Source organism: Antennarius striatus, chromosome 7, assembly GCF_040054535.1.
Source record: "Antennarius striatus isolate MH-2024 chromosome 7, ASM4005453v1, whole genome shotgun sequence".
Classification (NCBI taxonomy): Eukaryota; Metazoa; Chordata; class Actinopteri; order Lophiiformes; family Antennariidae; genus Antennarius; species Antennarius striatus.
In genome coordinates, this window is record NC_090782.1 from 6669747 (window position 1) to 6684010 (window position 14264).

The window sequence follows — 14264 nt, forward strand, 5'->3', positions numbered from 1 at the left end:
ACATTTAAGCGTTTAAGCAGAAACAAGTCCTACCTAATGTCAATGGGGCTTTTTTTCATTCTCTGGAATTACAGACTGTTGAACTGTTTAATTCACATTATCTTGTAAATTATGGTAATTGGCTCCATTTTGCTTCTAATGTTTGTGATTCTCCTCTGTGTGCTGCAGATTGCTGGTTTCCTGGGTGTGTTGTGGTGTCTTAGCATCCTCTCCTGTCTGTACTCAGAGTACACCTACCTCCCTACGCAGATCAACCCGCTCATCCTTTATGGCTTCATGGTGCTTTTCCTCATCAACCCTTTTAAGACCTGCTACTATAAATCACGTTTCTGGCTCCTCAAGCTGCTGGTCAGTCCACTCACTTATTTATTAGAGACTGTCTTTTAATCTTTCAAGCAATGGCATTTGACTTTTGAATATGGTGTAAATACAGATGATATTACAGTGCAAGAACCAGTCCGGATGTCAAATTTGTAGTTTGTGATAGAGTATGATGTTTTTTTCCAGGAGTAAGCTAATTTTTTTACATTTATTAAAGAAAAAACAGGACCACATCTATCTTCACAGGTTTTTATTTTTAAAATATTTACCAGTATAATGTTACCAAATCTCTAACCTTAGGAATATTGATCATATGTAAATATTAAAAACTATTTGGCTATGAAAATGTCACATAATGAAGAATATTATTCACGCATTATGATAACTGTGTGTGTGTGTGTATGTGTAAGTGTGTGTGTGTGCACACGCGCACACGCATACATCTATCTCACAATGGATACTTATATAATTCAGATATTTATCTCAAGTCGCTTGTTTACAAATCCCTCCTATGTTCCTGCGTTCTTTGTCTAAGCAGGGGAGAGGTTGATGTGTGTGTGTGTGTGTGTGTGTGTGTGTGTGTGTGTGCGTGCGTGTGCGTGTGCACACGTGTGTGCATGTGCAGGGCAGCGGGTTTGAAAGATAATAGAATGCAGCCTCATCCCAGGGGAGGTGGAGGTTGTGACTGTGCAATCATTACAGGCATAGATCTATCAGCATGCTGATGCCCTGCGCTCCTCTGTCCCTCCTCCTCTTCCTCCTCTTCCTCCTCCATCAGTCCTCCTCCATGACTTCCTCCCCCCAGCAGCAGCAGCAGCAGCAGCAGCAGCAGCAGACCCCCCTCCTCATATTCTTGTCCTTTCCTTCACAGCTCCCTCAGCCCTCCTCCTCTAATAATAGTCAGCCTCAGTCCTGATTGGTTCTCAGAGATCATAAAATACTGTACGGATAAGACCTGTCAAGTCATACATGTAGCTTCATGTAACACATGGTACCTGATTACTGATGTTTGAGGGGGGAAAGTTCTTCAATTGGAACAAACAGCTGTAAAATGTTCCATATCTGTTGTGCCAATTGTCTGACAGTAAATACCAGAAACAAAAAAACAAATATTTCATTAGAGGCCAAACTGTGGAGGCAGCGTTTGGATTACTAGTGTGTGCTGAAGGAAGTCAGCCTTGAGACATCCACACACAGGGCAGATATGAGTGAGATGGCCTCTCGATCAATACAAGAGTTGATTGACAGGTTAAAAGAAATATCTAATGAGTTGATTGTGAGAACGTGTCAGCTTGTATGGCAGCCTCCACCACCATGAGGTGAATGTGTGTAGAAATGAATGAATGAATGAATGAAATCAAGAAAAAGGTGCTCTATAAATCCAGTCCATTTCACAGTTACAAAAAGAAATGTGTGGAAAAAGAAAAAAAAAATCAATATTGGTTGACATTTGCAGTGAAGGAGAGTGTGTTGGGGTTTGAAATGGGGGGGGGGGGGCATACGGTTGCTCTTGAATGTCACATGTGGCCTTAGGGGGTAAATGGAAAGAGTTGAGCCGGCTTGTATCCTTTTGCACAACACTGTCAATAACTGAGCTCCTGCCAAAAGTCATATCCCAAATAACACGAGCATGTGAGCCAAGGCACGCCGCAGAGCTATGCAGGGCTGTACCTTGTGCTTGTTTTGTACACAGAGAGTAGTGGCACACACACACACACACACACACACACACACACACACACACACACACACACACACACACACACACAGTGACTCAGACTGTAGTGTCCTGTGGCATGCAGATAAGGTAGTCTGGAAGCTCTATTCTGTGTGTGTGACATCTAATTAATAGAGCTTGTTCCCTGCTTTACACTTCTCTTTTGAAGCGCTGCAACAGTTTGTACGCTAATTAAAAGCTAACTAATTCTGCCCCATTGTTGTCACTGCGTGTTGACAAGGTCGATACAAGGTTGATTTAGCAGCCGTAAAGTCAGATAAAAGGTTTTTTGGTTTTTTAGGGGTTTTTTTTTTTTTTTAATGCACCAAATATTTTCTTCTGAGGCTGCTTTCAATCTTCTTTTCAAAATAATGACTTAACTTTAAATAGACTCTGATTTTTCTCACTTCCCCCCTTTTTTTTTTTTCCTTCTTCCAGTTCCGTGTGTTCACGGCACCTTTTCACCGGGTGGGGTTTGCAGATTTCTGGCTGGCTGATCAGCTCAACTCTCTGGTGTTCGTCCTGATGGATTTGGAGTATCTCATCTGCTTCTATATCTTCGAACTTCAGTGGAGCAACAGCAAAGGATTGCTGCCCAAGTCTGCAGGTGATTCCTGGAGTCTGAAATTATACGTCATTCATCAGTAAACAGAGGAATAGCAAAAAGGGCCAGGTTTGAAAAAAAAAGAAAGAAAGAAAATGATTTCCCTAGTAATAATACTTTACATCACTCCAACAGTGTAATCGAATGTAATGCAGTGTCTACTCATTTTCTGGCTCTGTATATCTGTGTATGATCATTAACATTTTATTGTCAATCATAGTGTTTGCTCTTAACCTGCTGTGTCTTAATACAATAAACAGGTGAATGCCTCCGTCGTTCAGTAAATGTGAAGGATTTAGATGACAGGTTTCCAGGCAGTTGAGCTCTTCTACCCTGAAGTCGTGTGAATGAGCTTCTGATTTATGTCGATCCACTTCATCAGTGGTGACACTTCGGTCTCCACACAGCCAATTAACACGGAGCTTATGGAATAGAAATGTTTGGCCACTCAAGGGTCATTATGTGACTCCCATGGAAATGAGTTTCTCTGCAGAGGGAATGAGAGGAAATCATGGTAGAGAAAATAAAAAGGGAATGATAAATTCTAACCTTAACGTATATACTCTTTTACTTTGTTCTAGGTTCTGAAAACTACATGTGCCATAGCTACTCCTACGGTCTACGCGCCATCATCCAATGTCTGCCAGCCTGGTTCCGCTTCATCCAATGCCTGAGGCGTTACCGTGACACCAAGAGGGCCTTCCCTCATCTAGTGAATGCTGGGAAATATTCTACCACCTTCTTTGTCGTCACCTTTGCTGCCCTCTACGCCACACACAGAAGTAGGACACAAATATATTTACGCTCAAATGTCTTTTTATGTGTTGTCTGCTGCTAGTCTGGAAAGCAAAGCAACGATATTTATATGTTGCTGTGTTGATGTTGTAGTGACATAACAACACTATTCATTCTTACTGATGCTAGATGTTCGCTTTGGCTTCCTGATTGGTGCTTAGAGCATTATAATAATATTGGGAAAGCTTTTTTAAAATGCATGAGTGTTTAAAATGCACAGCCATCAATCAACAAGACATTACTCTCAGTCTCAGTATAACAGCAAGCAGACAAAAGACAAAGAAATGAAAAGAGAAAGAAATATTCCTATTTTAAATCCAACGGAATCGAGATTTGAAGAGAAGGTAACAGAGAAAGAAAGTGGTTTGTCATTCAAATTCAAGCCACTCCTTCTGACCGCTTTACAAATAGCCTGCAATTATTCAGATACAGAAATCATCTTACAAAGGTATGTTTGTGAGACAACTCCCCAGCAATGAAAGCACCCCCCCCCCACCCCAGCATCCATTTAGTTGTCCTTCACAGATATTTTATCCATGGGGCTTGTTTCAAAGCATTTATTCTGCTGCTTGTATTTTTACTCTCTGTTCAGATGCAAGTTTATACATTTATTCGTTGGCCAAGTGCCAGCCGTGAAATTAATCTTCTTGTTCAAAGGCTAAATGTTATTTCCCAACTTGACTTTATTCATTTTTCGATATAATTATAAATCAATGCTTGCTTGTTTCATAAGCTGACCACCGCCAGTGAGGAAAGGAGGCAGACAGATGGACCTTTTCCATCCACAGCTCAGAAGGAGAGATGTCCATTAAACTACATCCTCCTTCCTCTTTTAGAATGAAGCCCAGAGACTAATGGCCTCTTTTCATGTGTTGTTCTGTATGAAGCTGTCTTTCATCCAGTGTAATGGAAGCTGAGACAAATCGCTGGTCAAAGGGACAAGCAGTGTGGGCAGACTGACAGCTGCATACACACACACATGGATGGCAAATGGATTCCTGAGGAAATGAACTGGTCACTGTGGCAGTGTGTGGTGTGAACTCTGCAGAAATTGTTGTTATGGTGAATTCTGAAGCCTCTAATGGACAAATATATGAGACATCCTGGATTCAAGTATGAATGAATAAGGGCAACAAAGTATGGGCAGAATAAAAACGTTTCTGTAGTGTGGGTCAAACACATCACTTAGCATCTACCTGAAAAGGTGGCGTGCTGGGTCCTGCTATGAAAGTGTAAGTGTATAGGTCAGCATCTAGCAGAGCCTCCAGCATTTTCCTGTGGACATGTCAACACCATGTCACCACAACTCCCAACATTTAGCTTTGGTGAAGGAAAGCAGCTCACGGTGTAGAGGAAGTATGCATTACATACATGTTGAGGAGAATTCAGAAGTAGTCAGATTCCAGTTCCTCCAGAGTTGCTGATTCCTCTTTGGGTCACATCAAACTGCAGCGAAGAGCTCCACACCTCTTTGGCTCTCTTGTGTGAGCGTGGGATGTTAAGCGTTCAATCATGTTGGATGTGAGGCAGCAAACGGAGCAGAATCTCTCCTCAGAGAAAGGCTCAGTGCTGGGAAGAATTGGTTGGACGCTTTCAAGAAAAGAGACAGAGAGCTGATGGAAGATTTCCCGGTTTAGGCAGAATTCCCAAACCTGGTAACATACAATGTGATGCCTTACAATAAAGCAGATTACTTTGGATCAATACCGGCTCTGTTTTATGTACATTGGCTTGAGACTTATTGCTGCTCTGGTTGCAGAGACTGGCCTAATGCTAATTTAAACCCTTGAGCTTTATCTCAGGCAGGAGAACAGGATGCTGAATGATGGGCAGAAGTAGTTTTAGCTCTGTATAGTCCAAGAAAAGGTTTTTGAGGTGGAAATGCACAGGGTAGAAAGTTAAGATGTTTTTATCACCATATCCCTAACATTAAGTATTATGTGAGAGAAAATAAATCTGTAACAAAAGATCAGGACAGGAGAGGAGAGGAGAGGAGAGGAGAGGAGAGGAGAGGAGAGGAGAGGAGAGGAGAGGAGAGGAGAGGAGAGGAGAGGAGAGGAGAGGAGAGGAGAGGAGAGGAGAGGAGAGGAGAGGAGAGGAGAGGAGAGGAGGTAATTACCAGCCTGGGGCTGAACACACGTCTGCTGGACTCTGCTGGAATAAAGATGAGCCCAGAGCTGACAGCTTTTATGACTCCATTTCATGTACTGACCCGTTTATGGAGGGAGGGATGGTAGTACGCAGACACATCTTCAGTCAGACACACATGTTTATCAATGAAGAGAAGACAGTGTCTCTCTGTCTGTCTGCTCCAGTCTGGACTCTAACTCACTCCTGCTCCTCCTCCTGCTACAGCTAATCTGTTTATATCTGGAGCCAGGATGAACCATGTGATCAAGGTGCATCATCCGTCTCTGTCCAATGGCACGTGGGCATCCATCAGTGTCCATCTCACCATGCATGCATTTTAGTGGCTGACCAGTTTATTTGTTAAAAAAACAAAAATTAACAGCCCTTACAGAAATTCAATCAATCAATCTTTATTTATATAGCACCTAATCACATCATCAGACATTTCAAAAGCACATTTTCTTCCTCCCTCATGGAGGAAGAAACTCTGGTCAGGACCCAGACTCTGGAGGGTGGTCATCTGCTTTGACTGGTTGGGTGGGAAAGGAAAGTGAGGAGTGAAATACTTTCACGCTTTACGGTCCAAGGAACGCACATCAGTGGATGCTCTCCGGCAAAAAGAATCTATTGTCCAGGGCTATGTTTAATTTACAGCTGGGAAATCTCAGCGTGACCGCTGGGACCACTTCCGTCCCGTCCACTGACTGAAGGAGTAACAGCAGCTAACAGAGTAATTCCCTGTCAGGGACGGCCCCTGCTCTGCTGCTGGCGTCTCGTTGGCTGGCAGCAACAAGCAGGATTGACTATGAGAAATGAGAGCGAGGCAGGTCTGTCTGGTGACTGCTGGGTGAGTCACTGTGTTGGGCCTACTGGGCGCTGATTTGTATATTAGCGCCCACTGAGGAACAAGTAAATCACACTGATCCTGTAGAGACACACTGAGCTCGGGTTGCCTCTGCAGACGTACAGTAGAATGTATAGGAAGTAAATAGATGCCCGTTTTGGTTTGATTTTCTTCCACTTTATTAGCAGAATATTAGCAGAATTCCTTTTGAAATTTATCTTTCATTCCAGGATTCACACTATTTCACATTAATATCAAAATACAGGATGTAACCGAACAACATACAAAGCAGCTGAGCAACATGTGTCACAGCAGTTATCATGAATGAAGGGCTTCTTCTTCTTTTCCTTTCGGCTTTTCCCTTCAGGGGTCGCCACAGCGAATCAATTGCCTCCATCTAGTTCTGTCCTTTGAATCCTCTTCTCTCACACCAACTACCTTCATGTCCTCTTTCATTACATCCATAAACCTCCTCTTTGGTCTTCCTCTAGGCCTCCTGCCTGGCAGTTCAAAACTCAGCATCCTTCTACCAATATATTCACTATCTCTCCTCTGGACATGTCCAAACCATCTCAGTCTGGCCTCTCTGACTTTATCTCCAAAACCTCTAACATGTGCTGTCCCTCTGATGTACTCATTCCTGATCCTATCCTTCCTGGTCACTCCCAGAGAGAACCTCAGCATCTTCATCTCTGCTACCTCCAGCTCTGTCTCCTGTCTTTTCCTCAGTGACATTGTCTCACAACATCGCTGGTCTCACCACAGTTTTGTACACCTTTCCTTTCATTTTAGCTGAAACTCTTCTATCACACATCACACCTGACACTTTCCTCCACCCGTTCCATCCTGCCTGGACACGCTTCTTCACCTCTTTTCCACACTCTCCATTGCTCTGGACTGTTGAGCCTAAGTACTTAAAATCCTCCACCTTCTTGATCTCTTCTCCCTGTAACCTCACTCTTCCACTTGGGTCCCTCTCATTCACACACATGTACTCTGTCTTACTGCGGCTAACCTTCATTCCTCTCCTTTCCAGGACAAACCTCCACCTCTCTAGCTTCTCCTCCACCTGTTCCCTGCTCTCACTACAGATCACAATGTCATCTGCAAACATCATAGTCCATGGAGATTCCTGTCTAACCTCGTCTGTCAGCCTGTCCATCACCATAGCGAACAAGAAGGGGCTCAGAGCTGATCCCTGATGCAGTCCCACCTCCACCTTGAACTCCTCTGTCACACCTACAGCACACCTCACCACTGTCTTACAGTCCTCATACATGTCCTGCACCACTCTAACATACTTCTCTGCCACTCCAGACTTCCTCATTCAATACCACAGTTCCTCTCTGGGCACCCTGTCATAAGCTTTCTCCAGATCTACATATCATGAATGAAGGGCTACAGCACTATTATTGTAAACTTTCTGTATTGTAAATATTACACACAGGAGTCAAACAATGATAATTTGTTAAAGCAGTCAGGCTTTTGGTTGAAAATGAATCAGTTAAACAACATATTGATGCACAAATAAATCCCTTCGCTTATTATCGAAGTTTATTTGTTGTCAGTTGGGACAGGATACAGTTCACATAAGGATACACTTGACATTTAAGTTAAAGAAATACATTGCAGAGATACGTGCATGTGTGTATGTATGCAATAAAATTCATGTATAGGAAACAAAACTTTGGCTTGTTCTGTTAGGAGTCTACCACTGAACTACATCCCTGGTTAAAATAGCATTTACTGGTGATTGTTTGACAGATAATACCTGTTGATATTGGATCTTTATTATTGCTCAGTGTCGTTGTTTCATCTACTTTCATCACATGTGCTCTAATACTTAGTTGTCTTTCATTCAATGTGAAGCATCCAGCTGAGAGGGGGGGGACAACTTCTCAGGAAGCATTTCTTTGTATTCATGACTGGAGAGCTCCCTCTACTGGTCAAAGTATTCAAGTTCCACCTACTCATGAGTCTGGTGGTGGAACAATCCGGACCATCCCAGAGCCTTCAGAGGATTTAGAATGAATTTTCAAAATATCTAAATTCCATTTATGTTTGTTGTTGCTTTTTCCAGAACAAGGTCACTCGGACACCGACATGTTCTTCTACCTGCTGATCGTGGCCTCCACCATCAGCTCCTTCTACACACTGATTTGGGATCTGCGTATGGACTGGGGCCTGTTTGACAAGGGAGCTGGAGAAAATACCTTCCTCAGAGAAGAAATTGTTTACCCGCACAAGGTAGAGTCTGATGGGAATCCCATGGTCCAGGACACCCACAAACAAACGCCCGATGCCCTAATGCTGTCTCCCTTGCGTCCAGGCTTACTACTACTGTGCCATTATAGAGGATGTGATCCTGCGGTTTGCCTGGATCATCCAGATCTGCCTGACCACAATGACTGACATCCACTCTGTAGGAGACATCTTAGCCACCGTTCTGGCCCCCCTCGAGGTCTTCAGGTGGGTCTCAGTTGCATCATTACTTTTGATTTCCACATGGTACTCATCAGAATGAGGTTTTTTTTAACATTTGATAAAAGTGGCTCCAAAGGGATGGAAGACGAAGGTGTGATGCAGAAAATCTTCTCGACGTTATCTTCCAAGGACATCCCATTCACTTTCTCCCTGCAGGCGCTTCGTGTGGAACTTCTTCCGTCTGGAGAACGAACACCTGAATAATTGTGGTGAATTTCGTGCGGTGAGAGATATCTCCGTGGCGCCTCTCAACGCTGATGACCAGACGCTGTTGGAGCAGATGATGGACCAGGAGGACGGCGTCCGCAACCGCTCTGGCAAGAAGACCTGGAAGAGATCCTACAGCCTGTCACTACGACGCCCCCTACTGTCCACCTCACAGTAAGACACCACACGTCGCTTCATGTCAGTCATGAGTTCCAACCTAACTTTCTTATTTGATTGTGAGAAATAAAAACTTGAGGATGTTTAAAAACTTGAACGCAGACAGAAAATAAAAATGTATCTGATATTAAGTAATCAAAGTTCATCTTCTATCCAGAACCAGCAGTCTTTGATTAAAAAAAACACTGCAATCGCACTTTTTTGGAACTCTAAAAAAAAACCCAAAACGAACTCTAAAACTGCTTACGAACAACTCATTTAGTATGTTTGACAATGTAATGTATCCACAAGTGTAGTGAAAGAGGACATGAAGGTAGTTGGTGTGAGAGAAGAGGACGCAGAAGACAGGGTTAGATGGAGGCAATTGATTCTCTGTGGCGACCCCTGAAGGGAAAAGCCGAAAGAAAAAGAAGAAGAAGTATGTCGGACTGTGTCAGGGATAGAAAAAAAAAGCCCAGGACCCAAATTGGTTAGAAACAGACTGAAATTGTATTGTTATGTTTGTGGTGTGGCTGCAGGGATAAGGTCAAAAGTTTTCTCAGACACTCAAGTGAATTCTCAATCAGAAGGGATAATAGTGGTGTGACATGGTCCAAGAGGCCCCTGTCGGTGGATAGAAACATAAAACACCCGTCAAGTATTCTTTGGATGACAGATGATGTCATATTTTTTCTTCTTTTCTAGATCGAAGAAGGACACAAAGGTGCTAATTGAAGACACGGATGATGAGGCTTTTAGTTGAATCGATAACGTCAGCACGTAAACGCAGACAAGCACACACACACACACACACACACGCACACATGCATACTGTACTTGCAAGGATTCATTCACAGTCTAAACTCTTCTGTTTTATAGTGTAAGTCTAGTAACCATCTGTCAAAACCCTCAAAGACGTGACGACTTTTCCTCACATCTAACTGGTGTGTTTGGTCTTTGTAAGTACAGAAGAACACACACAACACACACTGTAGTGCAGAACACATGAAGATAAACCTGCTGAAGCACAAGCGTTGTGTAATACTGCTGCAGCTGAGGAGAGAGCTAATGCCAGACGGACGGACAGACAGACAGACAGACAGACAGACAGACAGACAGACAGACAGACAGACAGACAGACAGACAGACAGACAGGTGTCAAGGAAAGTCTTCTGCACACAGCTGGAAACAGACCACACTGCCCGGGATTTATTGTTTTGATATTTTAAAGGACTTTTTAAATATGTGATGTTCACTCTCAGATTTTTTTTTAATTTTTTTTATTCTTTACTTTTTGTGCTTTTATTTTGGAGATGCTGCATAAGGTGACATGTGACTGTTTACGCTCCTTTTTAAATACACTAGGATCAGCAGGGAGAAGACAAGCCAATCAAAAGACTTCACATGACTCAACAGAAATTTTGAGGGAAGAGTCAACACACAGAACAGCATATCAGAACAAATCAACCGGTTTCAGCTCGTTGATTCTTTTTATACTGTCTTTTTTTAGTTGTAATGTCAGTAATCACTACCATGGAGGCACTTGCAGGAAAAGTGCATTTAATACACACAAAAAACTTCTTCTACTCAAGTATGGATGTTTTGATTCAAAGTTGTTTTGTAATACATTTAATATACTTTGATGTGCTTTATTACTCTACTGTAGTTGTGAAGTACTTCTTACATGTGTTGTTTTATACTAGTGAGACTAGTTTGAGCATCCACATAATGATTGTTATGTACATTATAATGTTTGAAATGTTTTCTGGGTTGTGCCACATTTGTAAAAGATGATAGATATACCTCGATTTAGCCCCGAACCTCAAACCTGGCTTTCGAATCGATGCATCATCTAAAAGTGCCGATTAGAGACAGTATAAATACACGCTTTGCTATTCTTTGCCTAAACTGCCAAAGCTCTGTTAATGAATGTGTCCGTGGCTACAGTAGTGTCCATCCAATGTGCACAATGCTCATTTATAAAAGTGCATATTTTATTGGACTATGAGTAAAAATACTGCCAGCAACAGAGTGATGTAAAGCACTGACTCAGACGTTCAGCTGAGTTGCTGCTGAGTGAACTGAGTGTACATGCCAAGTCTTATCTTGCACTCGTGTTTACCGTCAGTACTGCAGCAGCAGAGCCTCATGCCTTTTGTGTCTGTCTAATAATTCTTCAGAAATATGCGCTGAAATCAAAATGCAATGTGGCAAGTTATCCCCTGTATAAGAAGGATTGAGAATAATCTGGGATGCACCAGGCATATTCAGAGCTCTGTGACAAACGTGAGTTTTGCCAGATCTGGTAGTTTTGTACCATTTTAGTCTTTTTATTTATTTATGCAGCAAAACAAAATGTTCTGGGCCAGCTTGTGAAAATCTGAACTACTTTAGACACTGTAACCAAACAAACCATTTTTTCGATCTGGATTCATCAAATTAAATAATACAAATACAATCGGAAAAGATATTTAAATACTTTTATAAATGCTGGACTCTGATGAAGTGTCAACACTACAAATGATTATTCAGGCTCTAAAAGTTGTTGTGTTACACAGCATTACATCCATTTATGTTTTTGCCCTATGTTCAATACTACTAATTTATCATCATACGTCTTGGTAAATGATTTGATCATTTAAATGTAATCAACGAATCCCAGACAGGGGAATTGTTTTTTTTCTGGCGTCCACTACTTGCCTCCAGGTCTTCTTTTCAATCCACCAGCTCTCACTGTAAACAGCTGTTGGTAAGAAGGATTTCATTTCCTCCTCCTGCGCGACCCCTCAGCATGCTCTGCCCTTTCCTCCGAGGGCGACACTGTGTCACTACCATCCAGTCATAAGATAAAGCCCAGAGAGCTGCGAGGCAAACGCAATACAGACGGTTTCTTCTTCTTCTTCTTCTATTTTTCCCTCAACTGGAAAAGACCAAAAGACTGTAAAGCTTCTGTCTGCAATGAGGCTGATGTGGTCTGGACAGCTAGGAAGAATAAAGAATGTGTTGTGCCTGTAGAAAGGAAGCAGATGGGCAGCGTATCCATTAATTTAAATACACTGGAGACACGTGTACACAAGTACATACATGAGTATAACATGACATCCACACGCACACACAGCCACATTGTCTCTCTCTCTCGTTGCAGAGTACAACACTCCAGCTGATAGTTTTGTAAAAAAAAAAGGCTCTATGGTGTCGCCTGCATGCTGCTTTTGTTGTACATTGTACATGGATCTTAATTTATTTCATGTAATGTGTATATGATCAGTGACAATGATAGATTTCATCTGTAGCCATTGTTGCTCCATGACAAGCAGTATTGGTGATGAGGAGGTTTTTTTTGTGGATTGGTTCCAATCCTGCGCTCCTCTTCATGTGTACATCTGTTGATGTGTTTGTATAAAAGTAGAAAAACAAAATCCATAGAAATGGACGATGTGACAGTGTTTCTCGTCGGTGAAGTAGTTCGATGCTCCATCATCCGTCAGGAGGAGGGTGGGGAGGCGGGAGGGGGGTAGGTTTCTGTGTCCTGAAGCTGTAATACTGTTTGTACATTTGTGAATGTGCATGCACATATTGTGATACATCTGTTGTTCTAAAGCGCCCTGTTGACAGAAGCACTTTGATATACTGCAGGGCACAAAACCCCCATAACATAGAGGACACACACTAAAATAAGATGCTGTTGAACTGATCCCAGATCTGCTTGAGTTTCCCATCAGGAGACCAAGGATCTTCTGTTTGCTCAGCGAATCTTTTTTTTTTTTTTAAATTGTTTATGTATTAGTTATTAGTGTCTGTTTAAAGATGTTTCTTGTGTAACCAACTAAAAACAGGGTTCTTTTGTACAGTTTGTGTTTGATTAAGGCGAAGAGCCCAAACAAACCACTTCTCTCACAGTGGAAATGAAAGATGATTTTGTGTTTACTGCTTACTGAAAATGCCATAGTGTTTAAGTGCTTGTTGTGTGCATCCCTCCCTCTTGATGTCGTTCGTACCTGTCTCTAATCCTGGTGAACGTGATAGTACCTGTACTTTGGTAGATGGATGTTCTAATTTGATAGGATATAAAAAATAAAAAAAAAGAATGTTGCTAAATGTGATTTAAAAAGACAAATAATTCAGTGTCTTATAGTCCTGAACCATCATCCTTTTACAGAGTAGTTTATACATGTTGAATGTAAAACACTGTTCAATGATGCTTTTCCTGATGGTATTTGTATTTCTGTATACACTGTTCATCTTGTCATATCTGGGTTTTATAAACCATGATTATTTTTAAATCTCACTTTGACTCTCGACTCGTTTTTCAGTGTACCATTTAAGTTTGAGCCGCTCCAACCTATTATCTCTATGTTTGTTACAGATTGTTGTAGGTATTTTGTCGAGATGTTCTATAAAATATTAATTAGGAGAGTGTTTTTAAGTTTATCTCTGACATTTGTTGATAAAAAAAAAAAAAAGTGAACATGTCACACCCTGTATCTAAAGTTGTACCCCATCAACAAAATTTTTGTAAAGGTGTGATTGTTTTGAATTTTATACCAGCAATGAATCAAATAATATTGGAATGGGGCAGAACGTTTATTCACAGGTAATAGTTTCATGATTGAGAAAGAGATGTACTCAAAATGGCTCATGAAATCATTCCCAATTTAAAATGGGTTGCGATCCACCACTTTTGTGAAAGTTTGTTTCGTTAAATATTTCAACATTGTAAGAGTAACTTTTTTCAACAAGCTGTTACATCAGTAAGCATCTTGCTATGGGTGGGTAACATGATGTTACAGCAACTGTGGATGAATCATCCTGAAAAGACTTCAATGCCAAAAGGAAAACACGGTTAACTTGTTGCCAATCAACATCCAACCGTAATATAATGGAATAACGTTTTTACCTCTCATCAGTCAATACTAAAAGGTCCTTTTTGACTGAAGTATGAAATTGGTGGTGGTTTTAAAGACTTTTGATCACAGCATCTGTCAGCAGACAAACCTAAAGAGGAT

At 41.6% G+C, this 14264-nt stretch overlaps 1 protein-coding gene across 1 annotated transcript in view; it reads left to right on the plus strand.

Annotated features, from left to right (window-relative positions):
* xpr1a (xenotropic and polytropic retrovirus receptor 1a) overlaps window positions 1-13546 on the plus strand; it is a 56885-nt gene extending 43339 nt beyond the window's left edge. Inside the window, exons 9-15 of the mRNA XM_068319040.1 lie at window positions 169-348; window positions 2477-2645; window positions 3224-3424; window positions 8492-8658; window positions 8741-8880; window positions 9052-9276; window positions 9964-13546. Coding sequence (XP_068175141.1) covers window positions 169-348; window positions 2477-2645; window positions 3224-3424; window positions 8492-8658; window positions 8741-8880; window positions 9052-9276; window positions 9964-10021 — 1140 coding nt within the window. The 3' untranslated portion in view covers window positions 10022-13546. The remainder of the gene's footprint in view (window positions 1-168; window positions 349-2476; window positions 2646-3223; window positions 3425-8491; window positions 8659-8740; window positions 8881-9051; window positions 9277-9963) is intronic.
* The last annotated feature ends 718 nt before the right edge of the window (window positions 13547-14264 follow it).